The sequence below is a fragment of the Procambarus clarkii genome, chromosome 57, assembly GCF_040958095.1.
Source record: "Procambarus clarkii isolate CNS0578487 chromosome 57, FALCON_Pclarkii_2.0, whole genome shotgun sequence".
Lineage (NCBI taxonomy): Eukaryota > Metazoa > Arthropoda > Malacostraca > Decapoda > Cambaridae > Procambarus > Procambarus clarkii.
Window position 1 is genome coordinate 24,032,733 of NC_091206.1, and position 22,960 is coordinate 24,055,692.

General features: G+C 44.6%; 1 protein-coding gene across 6 annotated transcripts in view; it reads left to right on the forward strand.

Annotated features, from left to right (window-relative positions):
• Asap (ArfGAP domain of ASAP) overlaps positions 1-22,960 on the forward strand; it is a 956,637-nt gene that overhangs the window by 816,222 nt on the left and 117,455 nt on the right. For 5 of the 6 annotated variants that reach the window (XM_069306348.1, XM_069306347.1, XM_069306345.1 and 2 more), the window contains exons 14-15: positions 6,660-6,807; positions 14,449-14,745. In XM_069306348.1, coding sequence (XP_069162449.1) covers positions 6,660-6,807; positions 14,449-14,745 — 445 coding nt within the window. Of the gene's footprint in view, positions 1-5,149; positions 5,180-6,659; positions 6,808-14,448; positions 14,746-22,960 lie in introns of all 6 variants that reach the window. The other variant, XM_069306344.1, reaches the window with a different exon arrangement.

Genomic DNA, 22,960 nt, shown 5'->3' on the forward strand with positions numbered 1-22,960 from the left:
TGCCACAAAGAGATAATTACCTAATTATTTCAATGTCTCTGATTTTTCGTAGTTTTTTTGCTGTAATATTATTCAATAGTGCGTAGTGTGATATATTTATATAATAAAATGAGTGAATCATCGCTGTACTCAAAAATATGGTGTGCATATTGTTGATTCAATTATGTTCATCAATCAGTAAACAAATACTTTGTCGGTTATTACACTATAAGCACAGGTTATATATAAGTATCTGCAGGTTTTGTTCACTATAACGAACCACTAAGTAGCTATTATGAGTCAAAAAGTAACGAGGAGTGATCGCCGTGTACCAGCCAGCCACTCCCGCCCTCCCTCCAGTCATCTGACTCACCCACATTCTCCTCCCACAATAATGATTTTGCTGTAATTCACTATATACAGACGCTATATATAAGTATCTACATGTTTTGTTCACCATAACTGTACATCTAAGCTTGTATGGTGAGTAAAGGCACAAAGACGTAGGACCTCACACAGTCAGCTGATGGCTGCCGCCCTCAAGGCCAGACTCACTAATATTTCTCCTCCAACAATACTGTGTGGTGTTATTACGCTATATACACACATTATATATAAATATCTACCTGTTTTATTCACCATACTTGTATAAATAAACTGGTATGGTGCCCAAAGACCATCGTGGTAACCAGCAAACAACACCGTCCTTTGCACGGTGGCGTCGTGCAGACGACGCCACCGCCCGCACCAAAATGGCGGCTCCAAACCTTCTCTTGCTGTTTATACCCTCTATACACACGTTATATATAAGTATCTACATTTGTGTTCACCATAGCGAACCACTAAGCTGGTATGCTGAGTGCAGTCAATAAAAGGTGGCCACACACAGTCAGTAGACATCGCCACCAGACCCCCTCCCACTGCATTACTCCTCCCTCCATGGCGCACAGCGCTAAATATCACCACAATCCTGCTATTATCAGAACCCTGGTCAGTTTTATCACAGTCAGGGGTCTTCTGTAATAATATCATCGCTACATAATAGCATGAACAAGTATATTTTGGCATTTTTAGGCGATGCTGTGGTCACAAACTGAACAGCAGTGCTGTTAGCTCATGCTGTGTGCGTCAAACTTGGTTGCTCACTCAATACTGAGGTCAATAACATCCGGGAGTTTGGCCCACGATTTTTTTAAAAAATGGCGTCTGTTTACAAGAGCCCTGATGAAGGTGTGGTGAACCCCCGTGTATCCGCGGGCCGTTTAAATCTTTCATAGTACTCCAAAGCATCACATGATGCGATGCGCAATTTACTGCAAGTCGGTCAAAGCATCATATGATGCAATGCGCAATTGAAGGGTTAAAACCAGTCCCCCAAAAATTGGATAAAAACCTGATTTTTGGCGATTATTTAAAGTGGATGACGCAATGCTGCGTCATCCCGGCATTACCGACAGTAAACGGATGACGCAATGCTGCGTCATGGCCGGGCGAAAGTGTTAACTAAGGGTTGAGACCTAGAGGAAGGTTGAGTTTTTGTTTGGTTAGGTTAAGTTAGCTTTGGTTTGGTCAGCTTTGGTTTGGCCAGCTTTGGTGTGGTTACCTTTAGTTTGGTTACCTTTGGTTTAGTTAGCTTTGGTTTGGTTTGCTTTGGTTTTGTTAGCTTTGGTTAGGCTAGGTTAGGTTTAGTTCAGTTTGGTTAAGTTAGCTTTGATTATCTTTGATTAGGTTAGGTTTGGTTAGGTTATGTTAGTTTGAGTTCGGTCAAGTTTGGTAAAGTTACGTTTGGGTAGGTTAACATATGCCAGTACAAGCTTGTTTCATCGGCATTGTAAATTTGCTCAGAAGAGAGAAAATTATACTGCATGATCTTAAATTTGGACATACACATTCCTCTGCACTTCTACCCACCACACAGGAGACATTCCATATTTATCTTCCTTTATAAGCTGAATGCTTTGATAATAGATAATCATAACATGTTTTCTCTTGACTTCACTGCTTGTTGAAGCCTTAAACATCATCATTTCCTGCATTTCATGACGCACTAATAGCAGAATGCAAAAAAAATACACCTATAAAACGGTGAAAGACGGGGAGGGTTTTGTCCACTGTAGGTAAACAAAAGCAAAACAACGGTTGTGCCACTAGCAACTAGGTAGCTGGCTGATGAACTACATAGGCATCTCCTGAGTGGGGGTGCCAAGGTTGAGAACTGTACATTCATACATATGATTATTAATAACATTACATATGAATAGAACCACCCTACTTGGCCTAGTATGCAAGGTTTGCCTCGCTTAACAGGCCAAAAGATTTTTGTTATTTTCAAATGTTTCTTTCCAGATGGGTACTTTTCTAACAATAATAATCTATTATATTAGGAACATGATTTACTTAGTTATGTTGGGTAGCTTAGTTATAGATTAGGTAGATTGGGTAGGTTAGGATAGGTTAAGTTAGGTAGGTTTGATCAAATTTCCGTTAGTTTTATCTCAAATTAAAAAATTAAAAATAAATCCTATATAATGGAAAACTTTATCATACCATAAGAAAAGTTTGTAGCAAACATATAATTTCAGGAAAACTCCGCTTGTTAACTCCTTAACTGCGCGGCCTCCAAACATGACATCCCTCCAGTGCGCAGGAAATAAAATCTCTGGAAAAAATTCTTTTCTGTTTTTAAAGTGTCTAAAACCCTTCCCTGAGTAAGGGTATAATAACAGAAGGTTGAAATTGTAAGTACTTTAGCTGCTTTGGGGTCCATAAGTCCATGCGTGACGTCATCATTCCCTGGTCGCCCGTGGCATATGCCCGCAGGGCCAGTAGGGCGCCTGGGCAGGATGCGCGAGTTGTTGCGAATATATTTTTGTTCATTTTCTGCACACAGTTCCAAATACATTTGATATGCTTTTACATGCCAATCCTATGTATAATGAATACGTACACTATATTATGGCAGTAGAACATCCATACTGTCCAAAGACACTGTGTTACATGCATGACACATGTGTACACATATCTGGCACACATTTCCATTGCATTATGCTAATTTATGTATATATACAGTCTATTTACACACAATCCACTATCACACACTATATACATTCACCTTGAACACATTCAGAACTCCGCGAGTGTCAGCTGCCACACCCTCACTCCTCCAACATCCAGTTTCTCCCTCACTCCTCCAACATCCAGTTTCTCCCTCACTCCTCCAACATCCAGTCTCTCCCTCACTCCTCCAACATCTTACTCGCCAACATTGCTCCTCCGACCATACTGTTATTGTTTGTATTACACTATTTACACATGTTATGTATACCTATCTACATGTTTTATTCACCAGAACTATGCAAGTCTACACCAGTCTCCGTGGTGTAGTGATACCAGTCTCCGTGGTGTAGTGGTAAGACACTCGCCTGGCGTTCCGCGAGCGCTATGCCATGGGTTCGTATCCTGGCCGGGGAGGATTTACTGGGCGCAAATCCTTAACTGTAGCCTCTGTTTAACTCAACAGTAAAATGTGTACTTGGATGAAAAAACGATTGTTCGCGGCTGGGATCGTATTCCAGGGACCTGCCCGAAACACTACGCGTACTAGTGGCTGTACAAGAATGTAACAACTCTTGTATATATCTCAAAAAAAAAAAAAAAAAAAAAAAAGTAAGCTGGTATTGTGTCCAAACTTTACAGTGGCCACCATACACTACATGAGAAATCACACAGCAGCCAGCAGACGACGCTTCGATTACGTCACCTCCCTCACCAAAATAATTCCTCCCAACATACTCCTGTTGCTGTTACACTATACACTATATACACACATTGTATATACCCATGTACAAATGTGTGTTCACCATAGCGAACCACTAGGCTAGTATGATGAGCAAAACAAGAATGGCTGCAACACAGTGAGGCTACCTCGATTCTCTCCCTTGCTCCCTCACCACAATTTCTCCTCCCACAATACTACGCACATATGTACATGGGTATATACACACATTGTATATACCCATGTACATATCTGTTCACCATAACAAACCACTAAGCTGGTATAATGAGCAAAACAAGGGTGGCTGCCACACACAGTGAGGCTACCTCGATTCTCTCCCTCGCTCCCTCACCACAATCACGCCTTCCACAATACTACACACAGTGCTTATTATCAACACAATCCTGCTGTTATCACAATACTGGTCACTAAATCCTGTAAATACATAATTGACCACAAGTTTATTTTGTAAAGGAACCTAAGAAGTCGTTTGAAGATTCCTAGATGGATGAAATAATGCTGTGGTGCTGTGGCTAACGCTGTGAACATCGTGAACAGCATTGAATCACTAATATTTGAACATTGTTCACAGTCATTATCTCACTCAGACTCTTCTGTAATATTGTCATGGCTAAATAATACAAGTTATATATATATTTTGACATTATTAGGTGATGCTGTGGTCACAAGCTGAAAAGCAGTGCTATGAGCTCATGCTGCGTGCGCCGGTCTTGGTTGCTCACTCACTACTGAGGCTCTCACACCCGAGAATGTGGACCACGATTTTTTTTTAAAGATGGCGTCTGTTTACAAGAGACCTGAGGAAGCTGATGTGAACCCCATGTAGCCGCGAGAGTTTTGAATGGAACGTGAAAAATACAAATACCCGGAGGCGCATAGCGCACCCCAGACGTGGGCCTGCCGCGTTGCACAGTTAAAGGGTTTAGCAACTTGGCCTATTAGATACAATATATAATATAATATAATATAATATAATAAATGAGTAGGAAGGTTAGTGGTCCAGGAACTTCTGTGAATAGTAGGTGCTGTTAGGAAGCATGTGCTGTTCATCTTTCTCATATTGTCTTTCATTATGATGGGAGAGTACATAAACCAGTGACATTAGTAGCCACTTGTCTGGACTGGACGGTTACTTATGAGAGGGAAACTGGCCTCTTGTTCTTCCAAACTGTTTTTCTTTGGACTGTGACCATTGTTTATTAGTATTATTTAATTTATATATTGTAATTTTGTACAGTTGCTTAAAAAGATAAAAGTTAGGTCACAGTACACAAGATCTGTTTTTAATTATGCAAATTCTTGGTCACCATGAAAAATAAAGAAGCATTTTTGTTTATAAAATTCATTTGACCATATGCAACTTCTTTTACTCAGTGACTCACGAGAAGATTGGCTAAGAAGGTGGTGAGTACGGCTCTCACTCTTAGCCGTGTCTCTAGGCAGCAGTAGGAATCAGAAAGCAGACTTTTTTGTTTTAATTGACTAAGAGCAGTAATATGCTCAAAATGTAATTTTTTATTTGATATTAGATGGAATAATATCCACCACATCTATATTGTGTACAAATATGCCGCCAACAGTGATTACAAGTTTGTTTTGCTGCTGTATGCATATATATATTTTTCAAGCTACAATAATTTTTGGAGGAAATTATATGAATAGCTTTCATTTTATATTGTATGCATAAAAAAGATATTAAAGCCAAAGTATTCAAGTACAGTACTGATTTGAGATTTGAAGTGTAGTGAAGTACACGATCTGCTTCTGATGCCAGTTTATCTGCTGCATTAGTGTGGCAGTGGTCATTTTGGGACAGCCGAGCATTGCAGATGTGGCATGGAGACTATTTATTCCATAGAAATATATAAATTGGACTGACAAAGTTAGCAGTTGGTGAATGTGAATGTTCAAGTTTTATTTTTGTTTTTAGCAGAATTTTTGGCAGAGTGAATAGTGACCATAGAATTAATACTTAAAAGGTCTTAAAGGCACTCGTTACCTCTAAATACTATTATTTTCTGGATATGTGTGTAGATTAATTATGTTGCAGAAAATGTTTTAATTTTGTTATGTTTGGCATGATGATTATTGCTACTATTAAAATTAAAACAAGAGCAGTAGCTATTGTTTTTTTTTCATAATGTTATTGACAGTAGAAAGCACAGTTTGCATGTTAGTACTGTATATGATATGTGCACAATTTGCTTTCAGATACATTTCTTAAACTTAATTTTTTAGATGGCTATTGTATTTGCCACAAAAGTTTGCTAAAATATATGGCTGCTCTATGCTTGATTTATTAATCAAATTTCATATTGTTGCTTTTCCTGTTATTAAATACCTCTTATGAAAGTGATCTTATTTCTCAATGTATTCCTTCTATCTATTTCCCCATGTACAATATATCAGTTATTTTCTACACTGAATGGCTGAATGTTATTCTGATAAGCATTTACTTGGTATATCATGATTTAAAAAGAAAATTCAGCATCATTTAGTGTGGATAATTGAAGTAGAAAATAGAAATAATTGTCACCATATGCTCTTTAAGAATTTGTAAGCTCTTTGTCACTGCTGTGAATGTGTCTACAGTAAATCTCATGTCTGTCTTAGATAACTGGGCAAGTTTCAAGACTTAAATCAGCAAATGCTGGTTAAACCAAATACAACATAAATAAAGTTTTTTACAACTGCAATTTAAATTTTACGTACCATCTGTACTAGAATATCCCTCTTTTCAAATGTTTAGATGTGAACTGTACTTAATATTTTGTCTTTAAATTCCCAACATAATGCATATTCAATATTAGATATTGATATTGCACAGTATTCACAGTATTGTTTTGAAGATGATTATGTAATTATTATTTGACTTGTATTTTAGGGATGAAAGACGAGAATTCATTCAGTCAAAATATGTTCGAAGAGCTTTTGTTCAACCAACGACAGCATCACCTGAAGAGCTCCAAATCCAGTTGCGTGATGTCATCAACAGTAATGATCTTTATGGTCTGCTTCGTGTATATTTTCAGGCAAGTGCTATTTGTTATACAGTAAATTTTTTGTATAACTATACTTCATGACTATGCAGTTTACTGTGAATTTTTATTAGTAGTCTATAGTGGTGATTCCTTATGGTTTATGTAACCCTTTGGCTCGGTAATGACGCAGCATTGCGTAGTTTTTTTTACTTGGGGGAAGTCCGGTAACGACGCAGCATTGCGTCATTTTTGGTGGCAAATTGGTGACGGTTTTGGGAGGGGCGCACCGCGGTTTTGGACATAATACGCATACACACATGTAGGGAATTTCATTGCGAATACATTGATACCAAAATGAAAGACCTAGGACCAGAATTGAGGTAACAAAGTTGAAAAGAGTATACCCATTTTATTGCTCTTCATTAGCGCTCGCTGCTGTAACGCACTGTCAGTTTCTTTGTTTGCTGTGGGTGGGATGCCGGGCTTTTGGACTTTATGTTTGCATATACTCCTATAGGGAATTCTATTGCGAACACAATGACACAAAAATGAAAGATCTAGGACGAGAATTGAGATGTCCAAAGTGAAGAGTGTACACATTTTATTGCTCTTTCGCGCTCCCGGGTAACACGCTCTCACTTTCTCGCCGGGCTTTTGGGCTTTATATGCATTTAGTCCTGTAGAGAATTCTATTGCGAACACATTGCACATTGCACACAGGGAGCCTGTCGGCCGAGCGGACAGCACGCTGGACTTGTGATCCTGTGGTCCTGGGTTCGATCCCAGGCGCCGGCGAGAAACAATGGGCAGAGTTTCTTTCTCCCTATGCCCCTGTTACCTAGCAGTAAAATAGGTACCTGGGTGTTAGTCAGCTGTCACGGGCTGCTTCCTGGGGGTGGAGGCCTGGTCGAGGACCGGGCTGCGGGGACACTAAAAGCCCCGAAATCATCTCAAGATAACCTCTCAAGATAACATTGATACCAAATTGAAAAACCTAGGACGAGAATTAAGATGACAAAGTTGAAGAGAGTATACACATTTCGGTATGACATCGCGCTCTATTGTAATGAGAGGCGCCTTGGGGTGGTGCAGCGCTCTCTTTCTGGTAATTTTCATCTTGTCAGCGGGTGGAGCACGCTGCAGTTTTTGACATTATATGCATATATTCCTGTTGGGAATTCTATTCCAAACACATTGGAGCACGCTGCTGTTTTTGACATTATATGCATATATTCCTGTTGGGAATTCTATTCCAAACACATTGATACCAAAATGAAAGACCTAGGACAAGAATTGAGGTAACCAAAGTGAAAGGAGTGTACACATTTTATCGGTCTTGCGCATTCCTGGGTAACACGCTCTCACTTTCTCTGTTTGTTGCAGATGGTACGCTGGGCATTTGGACTTAATATGCCTTTAGTCCTGTAGAGAATTCTATTGTGATCACAATGATACCAAAATGAAAGACCTAGGACGAGAATTGAGGTGACCAAAGTGAAGGGAGTGTAAACATTTTATTGCTCTTGAGCCATGCTCCCGGGTAACATGCTCTCATTTTCTCTGTTTGTTGCGGATGGTACGCCAACTGTTTGGACTTTATGTGCCTTTCGTCCTATAGATAATTCTATTGCGAACACATTGATACCAGAATGAAAGACCTAGGACGAGAATTGAGGTGACCAAAGTGAAAGGAGTGTACACATTTAATCGGTCCTGCACGCTCCCAGGTAACATGCTCTCACTTTCTCTGTTTGTTGCGGATAGTACGCTGGGCATTTGGACTTAATATGCCTTTAGTCCTGTAGAGAATTCTATTGCAAACACAATGATACCAAATTGAAAAACCTAGGACGAGAATTGAGGTAACAAAGTTGAAAAGATTATACAGGCATACCTCAGAATAAGAGTTTAATCCGTTCCTGGAGACGCCTCGCCTTCCGAAAACTCGCATTCCGAAGTTAATTTCCCCATAAGAAATAAAGGGAAATGAATTAATCCGTTCCTGACTACCCCAAAAACCCCACATCAAACTAAATTTTTATACCTAATTTACCTAATTCATCTAAATAAACCTACAAAACTGTGTTCCAGTTATTACTTACCTTGCTGTCGAGTGCTGTAGGCGTATGGAAGATGGTGAGGAGGGGGGAGGAGGAGAGGAGTTACTGTTTGGAAGGGGAGTCCCCTTCCATAATCACATCACATAACCCCATGCCTTGTAACACTATGGATACCACTTCTCTTTCTAAATTTTTCAAACCAGCCCCTGCTTGCCTTAAACTCTTTCTTATCTGCATCACTCGTTGCAGGGGTATTCTTTAGAAGGTCTTCGTGCAACACCCTGGCTTTCTCACAAATAATGGCCTCCGAAACACTATCACCCCTCAACTCCTTGTCGTGTATCCAAATTAATAACAACTTTTCCACTTCTTCAAGTATTTGTGGTCTTTGTGCCGTTAATGTTCTTACTCCTTTTGCCACTTTAGCACCCATAATCTTATTTTTCTTCTTAAGTATAGTGCATATTGTTGATGTGGCTTTGTTGTACTGCCTACAAAGTTCAACAACACGTGTACCGTTCTCATGCTTCCGAATGATCTCTTGTTTCTCCTCTATTGTCATCCTTACATGAGCTTTCTGGCCTTTATCCTTACCACTGGCTTTCTTGGGACCCATGGTGAGATATATAATAACAAATTGTATAGACAAATCACCAAAAATCCAACAAAACACTGAAAATCCGCGAGAAGAATTGATGTGGGGGTAGTCACTGAGCGCGAGACAATAATAAACTGAGGGGCGGCGGGGCGGAGGGGCGACGAACGCGCTAGGTCGGCTGTACGCGTATCAACAAACTCGCGTCCAAACTCGCCTCCCGAAGTAACCCTCGCCTTCTGAGACAAATTTTTGGAGTAAATACACCTCGCCTTCCGAAAACCTCGCATACAGGGACAATCGCATTCCGAGGTACCACTGTACACTTTTCAGAATTACCGTGCGCTCCCGCGGTATGCCCAAACCCACCCGGGATAGTGTGGCGCATGCACGCCCAGAGCATCAAAGTGTTAATTGTATGGATGACCATATGAGCACAGCCTTATTCTTGTCTAAGGGAGCCTCAACAGGTCAAGTACCGGCTATGAATGGGGCTGTTCGAGTGCAACATCATTTCACCATAGAGAGCACTAGTGTCTTAAAAAGTATCATCATTGGTATGGCATCCCTTGTATGGAAGGTCCTTGTTAGTCTCTCTGCCATTTTTCTTACAGTCGAGACATCTACTTTATGGTGTTCTGTAAAGGTAAGGTCTTCTAACATGATTACTTCTAGGTTCTTTACCTAGAAGTAATCCTTTCTCGTTCTATAGTGTGATTTGATTGTTTTATTTATGGTTTCCGTTTTTAAATTTTCATTTTTTTTCCACAGTGAAGGAGCTGGAACTTATTTTCATCAATCATCATATTATTATCTGTGGCCCATTAAAAGACCCGATTTACATGCGATTGGAGATTTGCCGTGTCCTCTATATTGTCTACTCAAATGAAAATCCTAGTGTCATTTGCAAATGATGATGCAGTGCTGTAGTTTGTATTCTTGTCTATGTCTGATATTAGGGTGAGAAAAAGTACCAGAGCAAGTACGGTACTTTGGGGGACTGAGCTTTTCACAGTAAATGATGCAGATTTAACTGTGTTGACTATTACACACTGCATTCTGTTCATTAGGAAGTTGAAGATCCATCTCCCTACTTTGCCAGTAATTCCTTTTGCACGCATTTTGTGCACAATAACACCATGGTCACATTTGTCGAAAGCTTTTGCAAAGTCTGTGTATATTACATCTATGTTTTGCTTATCTTCCATGGCACCTAAGGCCATATCATAGTGATCCAGCAACCGAGAGAGGCAGGAGCGCCCTATTATGAACCCATGTTGTTCGTGGATATGTAGATGTTGTGATTCCATATGATTTGTAATCTATCTATCTTAGCACTATTTTAAAGATTTTTATGGTGTGAGGTTAGAGCTATTGGTCCAATTTTTTGCATCTGCTTTATTACCCTCTTTGTGAAGTGGCATGATTGCCTCCATTTTAAGTATGTCAGGGATGACACCAGTATCTGGGCTCTGTCTCCAAAAGATATTTAGGGCCTGTGATAGTGGTTGTGCTCTTCTTGATGAATATAGAATTCCACGAGTTTGGGCGTGGTGCAGAGTGCATGGGCATGCTTTCTATGGCTACTTCAAAGTCCAGTGGGGTACAGTAATTTTTTGTCACACCAATATCGAACCATATATCAGAAGCCATATTAACTCCTGGGCGGCACAGCTTTAGTAGCTGACAAACACTGCAGTGCACAGAAAAACAAAAACATAAAACATTGTTATTGTTTTTCTTCTTCTAAGACAGTTAAAAAGTGACCCTGACAACAGTGAAAAAAATCGTAGGTGATATATTTTGAGTGTGAGAGGGGTGAGATAGTATGGCAAGATACAGGCACTGAAAGTGTACGCGTCCAGGGCCGGTCTTCAACACCTGAGTTGTCAGTTGGGAGTTGGCACAAAAATATTTTTACCTAATTTGTTCATTGTCTGTTTGTTTCAGAAATATTATTCAGTAGTGTGTAGTGTAGTATATTTATATAATGTATAAACCATCACTATACTCAAAAGTATGGTGTGCATACTAGTGATTCAATTATGTTCATAAAATAATAAAATAATAATTTTGCTGTTATTACACTATATACCAGCATTATATATAAGTATCTACAAGTTTTGTTCTCCATAACTGTACCACTAAGCTGATATGGTGACCAAACACCATAACAGCCACCATACACTGCACTACCCAAGTCACACAGCAGCCAGCAGATGACGCCACCTCCCTCACCACCACACTTCTGCCAACATACTGCTTTGCTGTTTACACTATATACACATGTTACATTTAAGTTCAGTGGTACCTCCTTATATGAATTTAATCCCAGAAACAGGTTGTAACTCGAAAATTCGTAACTCGAAACAAATTTTCCCATAAAAAATAATGTAAATAGAATTAATCTGTTCTACACTCCCAAAAATATTAGCTTCAAAATACATTTCATATATAATACACACACTTATTTTATACTACAGTATGCATAAGTTATAGCTTACCTTTATTGATGACTCTTGTTGGTGTATGGAAGATGGTGAGGAGAGGGGGAGGAGAAGAGGTGTTACTATTTGGAAGGGGACTTTCATAACATCAGGTACTGATGACTTATCTGAGGGTACTCTTTTTTTTTTTTTTTTTTTTTCTCTTTCCTACGTTTTGCCTGCTTACCACTAGGACCTGGTTGTAGCTCACTGCCTGTTTTTTCCTCACTAAGAACCTTTCCATAGAGACTTGTTTTCCCAACATTATTGGGAAAAACTCGTTTTCCCTACGTTTTCCCAATTAAAGGCATATTGATGCTCCTTTTGCCACTTAAGCACTCACAATGTTCTTTTTCTTATCAAGTACGATGAATATCGTTGACATAGATTTATTGTACTACCCAGCTAAATGTTTTTTCTCTATGGTCATCCTCACATGTGTTTTCTTAGGGTGAATCTTATCACTGATTTTCTTGGGACCCCTTCGGCTCCCTAGAGCTAACTGGGCTGATATGAATGTATTAGACCCTGACATCAGTCAAACGAATGGAGTTCTTAGGCCTGCTGGGGACCATGAGCCAGAACCTGGCCCCCCGCTCAGAGAGACAAAGAGCAATGGCCTATAGAAACCCCCGTGTGATTGGAAGCATTCTATGTCTGCCATCGACTGGGTCAGGCACCCAGAAAGGTAAGCGCCCCAAAACAAACCCTTATTCTGGTTAAGAAATTGCTAGTGAAAGTCGAACTAGTGGACAGAACTCCCCAAATGAAAACAAGCAAACGAGCATGACGTCACCACGTCATTGCACCGCTGTCTTTGCAGTCCCCCCCCCACTGGGAGAGGGGAGGGGGAAGGGGGAGCCCCAAACCCCTCGCACTGGTTATCCACCCTGCAGTTTTGTGGCTGATGTGAGGCTGGTAAGGTTGTACGAATCTGTTTCAAGATTTCCAGTCGTGTGCCTTGTGGTGTGGTGCTGTCTTCGGTGGTGTGCGAATGTACAGCATTGGCGGAGCTGCTGCAGCTTGCTTTCAGCATTGATGTTACTTTCTGACCATTCCGCAAGCTGTGTCGGGCGTTCTTTCACCTCCGGCCTGCTCATGCGCCGCCTGAGCTGTCCTGGTCCTTGGATCGGGTGGTCTCTTTTTTTCTCTCTTCCCCATGATTGGTGATGGCCTCTTCGGTTCAGGATTGTTTCTCTAAGGTTTTTCTTGTTGGCATTGGCCTCTGGGGTCAGGTCGGGGAGCCTCGTGCTCTCCTCCGGCACAGGGGGTTTCTGTTCTTTTGGTCCTGGTAGTAGGTTTGTTTGTTTGCAGCCGTCTTCTTCTTTTCTGGCGAAGAATAAGACTGCTGCTTTCTGGAGGGGGTCCTTGGGTTGTTGATGCTTGGTTGGTTAGGCCAGGGGTGCATTATGTGTTGTGTCCGGTCACGGCTCTACGCCGCTACCTGCACGCCACTGCCTCGGTGGCCGGGGATGTGCTTTGGGTTGATCCGGTTTCCCTTCTTCCCTGTTCCAGGGTTCAGGTCTCCCAGGTCGTCCACAGGGTTATTCAGTCCAGCCAGCCTGTTGTCTATCCCTGTGACCATGATGTTCGTAAGTTTGCAGTGCTAACTGCAATCTTTGGCAACATGTCTTTGGCTCTCATTCGGGCGCGGGGTTTTTGGAGGTCGAACAGGGTCCTGGCCGCTCGCTATCTTGTGAATGTTTCTGGGCCTCATTGGGCCTGTGTCGTGTTGGATCGGCGGTTGCAGCAGTTGTCTCAACTTCGAGTTGAGCAGCAAGTGCCGACCACCTCCAGGGTAAGTCCCTCTTGTTTTTGTCTTTGGGTAAGTAGCTCCAGAGAGCTGAAGGGGCTCCCACTAGAAAACCAGCGTAGAATGTAATGAAATGCCATTTTCTGAGTGAGACCCGGAGGCAACCCTCCCTCCTTCCGGTCGGCATCTTTTTCACGGTTTTTGACATCCAGCCCCAGAAATGCAGGGTGGATAGTCAGTGTGGGGTGTCTGGGGCTCCCCCCTCCCAGGGAGGTGGGAGCTGCTCAGACAGCTGCGTGGTGATGTGGTGATGTCATACTCATTTGCTCGTTTTCATTTGGGGGTTTCCACTAGTTGGGCTTTCAGTAGCAATTTCTCAACAGAATAGCAGTTTGTTTTGGGGCGCTTACCTTTCTGGGTGCCTGACCTGGTCGATGGCAGAATGCTTCCAATCACAAGGGGTGACCATGTGTGATAGGCCACTGCTCCTTGTGCCTCTTTGAGGGAGCCAGGTTCTGGCTCGTGGTCCCTGGTACTAAGAACTCCATTCGCTTTGATGCCAGGGTCTAATACTGTACATTCATATCAGCCGTGGATAGCTCTGGGTAGTTTCTGGGTCTCGCCCAGAAAATGGCGTTTCATTACATTCTACGCAGGTTTGTTTTGTTTGGTGATTTTTAATCATTATGAGTTATATTTATATGATTTTAATTCCAGTAAATACTGAATGCCTACTGCAAGTGCTATTTGGCTTTTTATCCTGTATTACCTAATGCAATTAAGTTTTCTGTATTTCAGGGTGGAGATTTAGGGCTACCATTAACAGCTCTTGGAGAATGTGCACTTCATGTAGCAATTTATCAAGAAAATGGTGCCTCTCTTCCATTAGTGGACTTTTTGGTTCAAAACAGTCACTCACTAGATCGACAGACCCTAGAGGGTAACACACCTTTGCACTATTGTGTTATCTCCAATAAACCTGAATGTATGAGGCTGTTACTGAGAGTGGGTGCCAACCCTAGCATAGAGAATAATAATGGTAAGACTCCACTGGACATTGCAAATGAACGAAACTGCAGGCTCATGGAAGATATGGTATGTTAATTCTTCAACTGACATTTTGTTTCCATCTAGATGATCATTATGATAGGTTTCAAGACTATGTCAAGCATGTTCATCAATATCCTTCTAAACTACATCTATACTTTCCCAGTGCAGAACTAAAAGCTCACTCTCATTTGCCTTAATATTTGTGAAACTGTTTAAATTGTAAAAGCTTGTACAAGGATTAGCTATAATAGGAAGGTTTATTAATAATTTATTAACCCTATCTTGCACATGCAGAGTACTGCTAAACTGAACATCAAATCATTATATTATACACAAAATTAATTATTTTTCATCAGATAATTAAAAAATAAAAATTTCATAAAATTGTTGGTTTAAAGTAGTTTATTTTGTGGGGGGAAGCCCCTTTGGCTCTCCGGAGCTATCCAGGCTGATATGTATACTATTAGACTTTGGCATCAGTCAGTGTGAATGGAGTTCTAGGCAAACCGGAGACCACGAGCCAGAACCTGGCCTCCCCTCAGAGAGGCATGAAGGGCAATGGCTTATAGAAATGCATGTGTGTGGAGCATTCTATGTCTGCCATCGACCTGGCCGAGCACCCAGAAAGGTAGGCACCCCCAAAACAAACCCCTAATCTGGTTAAAACTATCAATGAAAACTAACAAGTAAACAGAACTCCCCAGTTGAAAATTGAGCATGACGTCACACTTGCCGCACCGCTTGTCTGCACCGCTTGTCAAGCTCAGTCTTGTCTTCCCCCCTTCCCCCTCCCCAGGAGGAGGAACGGGGAAAGCCCCAGACCCATCACGCCGGCTATCCACCTGTTAGTTCTCGGCCGATGTGATTGTGGCTCGGTCGTGTGTCTCCAGCTCCTGATTCTCTCTGTGTTGTGCTGTGCCTTGTGTCCAATACTACTATTATGGTGGTGTGTGAGCTGGGAGTAATATTCACAGGTACTTGGCCTGCATGTGCTTGGGATTCTTTTCCCTGAGTGCCCTGTAAGTACTGCCCTTGGGGCTTGGAGTTATTTTCCACAAGGTACCTTGGGGTCTATCTCTGTTGGTCTCTTGCTGCTTGGTGATTGACTACCCTTTGGGAGCTTTGGGAGCCGGTCGGCCGAGCGGACAGCACGCTGGACTTGTGATCCTGAGGTCCCGGGTTCGATCCCAGGCGTCGGCAAGAAACAATGGGCAGAGTTTCTTTCACCCTATGCCCCTGTTACCTAGCAGTAAAATAGGTACCTGGGTGTTAGTCAGCTGTCACCGGCTGCTTCCTGGGGGTGGAGGCCTGGTCGAGGACCGGGCCGTGGAGACACTAAAAAAGCCCCGAAATCATCTCTAGATAACCTCAAGATAACCCTGGGAGTGTTGGGGGTTTCCTCCTCCCGTGTTTACCTTGGGGTAAGTGGTAATTTTGCATTGGTAGGGGCGCAGGGCACTGCGCAGCTAGTTTTCATCTATTACAGCGGCTGGCTCTGTTCCTCCTGGGTACATTGCGGGGTTTTTCTTATAATTTTTGTTTCTACCTGGTGGGGTCCGCTCTTGTTCCCCCTACCCCCAGTTATAGTAGGTCTTGACCTCCTACGTTTAGTGGTGCCCCCTACTTGGCCTCCCGTGAGTGGACACGTCCAGGTACTTCAGTTTTAGAAGTTTGGTAGACTTGGGCACCGGTTAGCAGTACCCACCTGGGCTTACCCTTAGCAATAAGCAATAACAGTCTAAGGGCCCTGGGAAACACCACGGGGGTGCATGGGGTCCAATGGATGCAAGCCCTGGGTCCCCCCCTCTCCTTGTGTGAGTTTGAGGGCTGCTCTGTCCTCTTGTCTCAGGGTGACACTCTTTGCTTTTGCCTCTGTCATTCTGCCTGTTGGGTCGGTGACATCTTTGACATTCCATAACATGGCATTTATTCACATTAAATTCCATTTGCCAAGTGTTGCTCCATATACTTATTTTGTCCAGGTCTTCTTGAAGGGCATGACAATCATCTAGGTTTCTTATCTTCCCTATTATCTTAGCATCATCAGCAAACATGTTCATGTAATTCTGTATTCCCACTGGTAGATCGTTTATGTAGACAATGAACATTACCGGTGCAAGAACTGTGGTACTCGACTCGCAACATTCCTCCAATCCGATACCTTGCCTCTGATTACGGCCCTCATTTTTCTGTCAGTTAGGAAATTTTTGATCCATGTTAGAAGCTTACCTGTCACTCCTCCAGTATGTTCGTTTCCAGAACATCCTCTTATGGGGAATTCTGTCGAAAGCCTTTTTTAGGTCCAGATAGATGCAGTTAACCCAACCATCTCTTTCCTGTAAAATCTCTGTGGCTCGATCATAAAAACTGAGCAAGTTCATTACACAGGATCTTCCAGATCGAAAACCATACTGTCTGTCTGATATTATATCGTTTTCCTCCAGGTGTTCTACCCATTTAGTTTTAATTATTTTTTCCAATATTTTGACTATTACACTTGTCAATGATACAGGTCTGTAACTAAGGGGGTCTTCCCTGTTTCCACTTTTGTAGATTGGAACTATGTTAGCCTTTTTCCACACATCAGCTACAACTCCTGTACACAGGGATGCCTGAAAAATCAGTTGAAGTGGAATGCTGAGCTCAGGTGCACATTCTCTCAGAACCCATGGTGAAACTCCATCTGGACCAACTGCTTTGTTCTTACTTAGCTCCTTGAGCATTTTTTCCACTTCACCTCTAGACACCTCTATGTGCTCTATGTTGTTCCCTGGAATTCTTATTGGATCTGGTTCCCTAAAGATTTCCTTTTGTACAAACACACTTTGGAACTTTTCGTTTAGTGTTTTACACGTTTCCTTTTCATTTTCCATGAATCTATTTCTCATTTTCAACCTCTGAACATTATCCTTTACCTGCAATTTGTTGTTTATGAATTTATGGAATAGACCTGGTTCTGTTTTACATTTGTCTGCAATCCCTTTTTCAAAATTTCTTTCTGCCTCTCTCCTCACTGCCGTGTAGTTGTTTCTCGCATCTTTGTATCGCTGGTATGTTTGGGGGTTTGGCCTCTTCCTGTATCGATTTCATTTTTGTGTCTTTTGGTCTCTGGCCCTCTCGCAATTTCTATTGAACCAATCCTGTTTCCTTGTTCTGCATCTCTGTTTTGGTATAAATTTTTTGTGCCTTTATCATATATTTCACAAAACTTGACATACATCTCATTCACTTCCTTGTCTAGCATCAAGTCTGTCCAATTATACTCATTAAAAAAAAATCTAAGGTGGCCATAATGTCCTCTCCTGAAGTCAGGTTTTTAAACTGCTTCAACCTCCTATTTTCTTCCAGATTATAACACATTGCATACTTTATTCCCAAAAAGACGTGGTCACTTTTACCCAAGGGAGGAAGGTACTGAATGTAAAATATCTCTTCCTCCTTCCTGGTAAATATCAAATCTAGCATGGAGGGAACGTCCCCTTCCCTCATCCTCGTAGCTTGTTTAACATGTTGATACAAGAATATTTCCAGGATGAGGTCTACAAATCTACTGGTCCGAAAATCTTCTGTTTTAGCTTCATATGCTTCCCAGTCTATGGATTTCAAGTTGAAGTCACCGACTATCAACAGTCGTGATCTATCGTTATCCGCTCTCTCTATAATCTCTCTCATTATTGTTATAAGACCTTCACGTTTACTATGTAGCTCCTCCTTTGACCATGTGCTGCTTTGTGCACACACGTGTGTGTGTGTGTGCACATGTGTATGTGCATATGCACATGTGTGTTACATACCCTGTGTATATACATAATATATATGTGTATATGTATACTTTTTCTTTCGGAAGGGGCTCTGTTCCCTTCTCTGTTGACGGGGCACTAGGGGAGCAGCTTGCTCTGCTGACTCTCGCATGGTCCCGCAGTTAGTGGGCACTTTTGGTTGTCTTCCGGCCTCTGGTGGTGGCGGTGGACGGCTTCTCCCCCTTTGGGGGGGCTCAGGGCTGGCAGGGTGGGCTTCTTCCCCTGCACTTCGTCATGTCATCTTAGTAGGTGCATTGGACATGGTCGATCTGCCTTATCCTTCTGGGGTTCCCGTCTGCTCTATGCAGACATGGGCCTGTCGAATCTGTGGTTCTTCTGAACTTCTTCGGTCTGCGCCCTGGATTCTATGCCCTCATCGGAGGACTGTTGTCTCCTCTCTTGCTTCTGTTGGGGCCGGGTGCCTGGATGGTGGCCCTGGACCTCCAGGTCAATTCTTGGCATGTTCCTCTCCAGTTCCTGTCCTGCGTCCTGGCGGACAGCTGTCTCGGTTCATTCTTCTGTTCGCAGATTGGCCAGTCATCGCCGACTCATTTTGTTGACTCTGTCAAACGTATAGACTCCTGGCCATGGATGTCTTTGAGTCAGCGTGGTCTAGGCGTCGTCCATTCCACGTGGCGCCCTTACCCGCCTACGAGGTGTTCACGATGGATGCCTTTTGGCAGGACTGGTCGAGGTGGGGGTACCTGTTCCTCTTCTCCCGGTCCAGCTGTTGCTTCGGGTTCTGGCTCGGTTGGAGCCCATTCCCACGAGAGTAGTCCTTATGGTCCCTTGGTGGCCGGCCCAGCTTTATTTTCAGACGCTGCTTGATAGGTGTCCGAACCCGGGGCGTTTTCCCTGCGGCTCTGCCTCTTTTGGCAGGTCGGACCGGTCCTGTATGTGACTGGTTCGGGCTTCTCCTCGGCTCTTCACGTCTGGCATTTTGACGCGAGTATCACCATCTCTGTGGTGGCTTTGTTGATGGTGTCCCACCTGCGAGCTTTGTCTCGGCGACAGTATGACGTTCCTGGTGTTCTATGCACTTTTCCTTGTTCTTCGTAGGTTGTCTTCTCTTTCGCATTGGGTTGTCTTGTTCTTTCTTGGGTTTTCAGGACTACAGTTTTTGATGTTTCATACTGTCGCCTCATTTTGTGCGGCGCTGGCGGAGCCGCTCTGGCTTGCGTTCGGGGTGGACGTCACATCTGCCCCATTTTGTATGCTTTCTCGTGTTTTGTTTCACCTCCGGCTTCCTCATGCATCGCCTGAGCCATCCTGGTCCTTGATCAGGGTGCCTTCTTATCTTCTCCTCAGTTTGTGGTAGCCCCTTTGGTTCAGGTTTCTGCTCTTTGGTACTGGTGGTAGGTTTGTACGTTTGCAGCCTTTCTCCGTCCTTCTGGCGACAGTCGAGACGGCTGTTTTCCGAAGGGGTTCTTGGGTTATTGATCCTTGATTGGTTCAGCCGGGGGTGTGTCCTGTGTTGTCAGGGCTCGGGTCTCCCAGGTCGTTCGCAGAGTTTTTAAGTCTTCCAGCCTGCGGTCTGTCCTTGCACCCGTGCTGTTCGAACGTTTGCAGCTTTTGCTGCTGTGTTAGTGACGTCTAGGGCTCATTTCGGGCGCAGGGATTTGAGAATCGCACAGGTTCTTGGCCGCCCATTCTTTATGCCCGTCTCCTCCTGTGCGTTCTTATTGCCTTGGGTCACAGATTGCAGCCTGTTGTCTCGGCTTCACATTGTGGAGTTTGTGGCTGCCGCCTCCCGGGTCAGCTCTTTCTTTTCCTTCTCTTTGGGTATGAAGCTCCAGGGAACCGTAGGGGCTCCCCACAGAAAACCAGCGTTGAATGTAATGAAACGCAATTTTCTGGGTGAGCCCCAGAGGCTCCCTGGCAACCCTCCCTCCCACCAGTCGGCGTTTTTTTTTTTTTTGTGTTGGTTGAAGCTTAGCTTCCGAACTGATGCTAGGCAGCCGGCACGGTAGGTCCGGTGCTCCCCCCTCCCCCTCTTGGGGCGGGAAGAGCTGCGCGGATGATCGGTGCGGCAGTGAAGTGTGATGTTTGCTTGTTTGCTTGTTTCCTTGGGATTGTATGGAGTTTCTACCTCTCTGTTTGGTTTTTGTTTTAGTTTTTTACCATGTGGGGTTTGTTTTGTTATGCCTACCTTTCTGGGTGCTAACCCCGGTCGATGGCAGATAAGGAAAACCCCAAACACAAGGGGGTTTTCCAGGGCCATTGCTCCCTGAAACCTCTCTGAAGGGGCCAGGTTCTGGCACTGGTCCCTGCTAGGTCTGAACTCCTTAGCTAATGTCCCGGTCTAACATACATTAGCCCGATAAGCTCCAGGGAGCCTCCGGGGCTCACCCAAAAAACGGCGTTTCATTACATTGAATGCTGTTTTCTGGGGGGAGCCCCGTCGGCTCCTCGGAGCTATCCCAGGCTGATATGCTAATGTCAAACTTTGGCATCAGTCATGTGTATGGAGTTCTTAGGCCTACCGGGGACCACGGCCAGAACCGGGCCCCCTCAGAGAGGCAAGGGGAGCAATGGCCTATAGAAGCCCCCGTGTAGTTAGAAGCATTCTATGTCTGCCATCGACCGGAACAGGCACCCAGAAAGGTAAGCGCTCCAAAACAAACCCCTATTCTGGTTAAAATTGCTACCAAAAACCGAACTAGTGGATAGAACTCCCCAACCGAAAACAAGCAAACTAGTGTGACGTCACACACCGCCGCGCCGCTGTCTGCGCAGCTCCCCCCTCCCTGGGAGGGGGAAGGGGGAGCCCCAGACCCCCCGCGCCAGCTACCCACACCTCAGTTCTTGAGGCTGATGCTATAGGCGATGGTCGTGTGCTCTGGCTCCGGTGTCGCTACTGCACTGTGCTTTGCGTGTGGTGTTGGTTTTGTGGGTGCGAGAGCCAGGAGTTATCTTCAGTACTCGGGCTGCATGCGCCTAGGGCTGCCTTCCCTAGGTGCCCTGTAAGTACTGCCCATGGGGCTTGGGGCCACCTTCCACAGGCTCCTCGGGGTCTGCCTCTGCTGGTCCGTTTTACCTTTCGGTTTTTCGGCCGCCTGTTGGGCTCTTGGGTGTTCTGTTCTCCCTTGTTACCGGCAGGTAAGAGGCAGTTTGCACTGGTAGGGGCGCAGGGTGCTGCTCAGCTTGTATTTCCCGACATCGCAGCCGGCTCTGTTCCTTGGGGTTCGCTGTCCTCTTGCGGGGTTTTGTTTTTCTTTTTGTTTTTGCCTGGTGGGGGGGTTCTGTCATTTTATTCAGTTTGTTTTTGCCCTTCCACTGTTCTCCTCGGTGGCGCCCCCTGCTAGGTCCCCGTGAGTGTACACGTCCCTGGGGTTCAGCTTTAGAAGTTTGCTTGGTAGTTTTGGGTGCCGGTTTGCAGCACCCTGCCTGGGACTACCTGAGCGCGAGTCCTCTTAAAGTAAACGCTCAGGACCCTGGGAATCCCCAAGGGGGCGCGTGGGTCCGATGGATGTGACCCCGGAGTCCCCACTCGCTGTGTGCGAGTTTGAGGGTTGCTCGGTCCCCTTGTCTCAGGGTGACCCTCATTGTTTTTGCCTCTGCCACGCTGCCTGTTGGGTCGGTGATACTTTCGACCCCGAGTCCTGTGAGTGTTGCTGCTTGCTTGTGACTCAATTTACCCAATCCTCTGATGATTCTATTCGGGTACAGGCGGCGCGTGCGTTGCAGTCTAGGTTTCATCTGTTGCAACGCGCTCGGTTGGTTGCTTCCCCGGATGCCCCGGGGCTGCCCCGCTTTGCTTTTCGAGACCCGGACTTTGGGGTGGGGGTCGCTTCGATCCTGGTTCACTCCGCACCTCCTCGTCGTTCCCCTTCTGTTCGTTCTGGTCCCCCGCCCCTGCTTCCAGCCCCGAAGCGTCTGAGGGTTTCGGGGTCGGAGCAGGGGTTACTTGATCTCGAGACTCGTGCAGCTTCGGGGGTTGCCCCTTCCGGGGGGGCGGCAGAGGCATTAGAGTCTTGTCTCCCGGCCGAAGCTTCAGGGTCTGACCAGTGGGCCCCCCTTCCTCCAGCTTTTCCGGCTGCTCCGTCCTTGTCTTGTGGGGTCGGGGCTTGGGGAGAGGACTCGGCCTCCGGTCCTGTGGTGACGGACCTCGAGGCTGGGGAGGGGCTGACTTGGGGGCCTTGGGCCCTGCTGGACCCCGCCTGGGTTTTTCTTCCCACTGAGCGGGGCTTATTGTTACAAGGAGTGGGGTTGTCTTTTCCCCCCTCTGCGTACGAGTTGGATTTGGTGTCGGCCCCTCCCCGGGTTCGGTTCCGTGTTCCCCCGGGTACGTCGGTTCCGTCCTTCCAGAGGTTTTCGGCTTATCGCATCCAACCTGGTGTGGTGCGAGCGGCCTTTGCAGCTTACCTCCTGTGTGACCCGGATTATGCCTCTGAAATGGATCCGTCCACGTTCAGGTTTGGGACTTCGTTCCCTTTCTGGCTCCGTTACGAGGTTCCGGA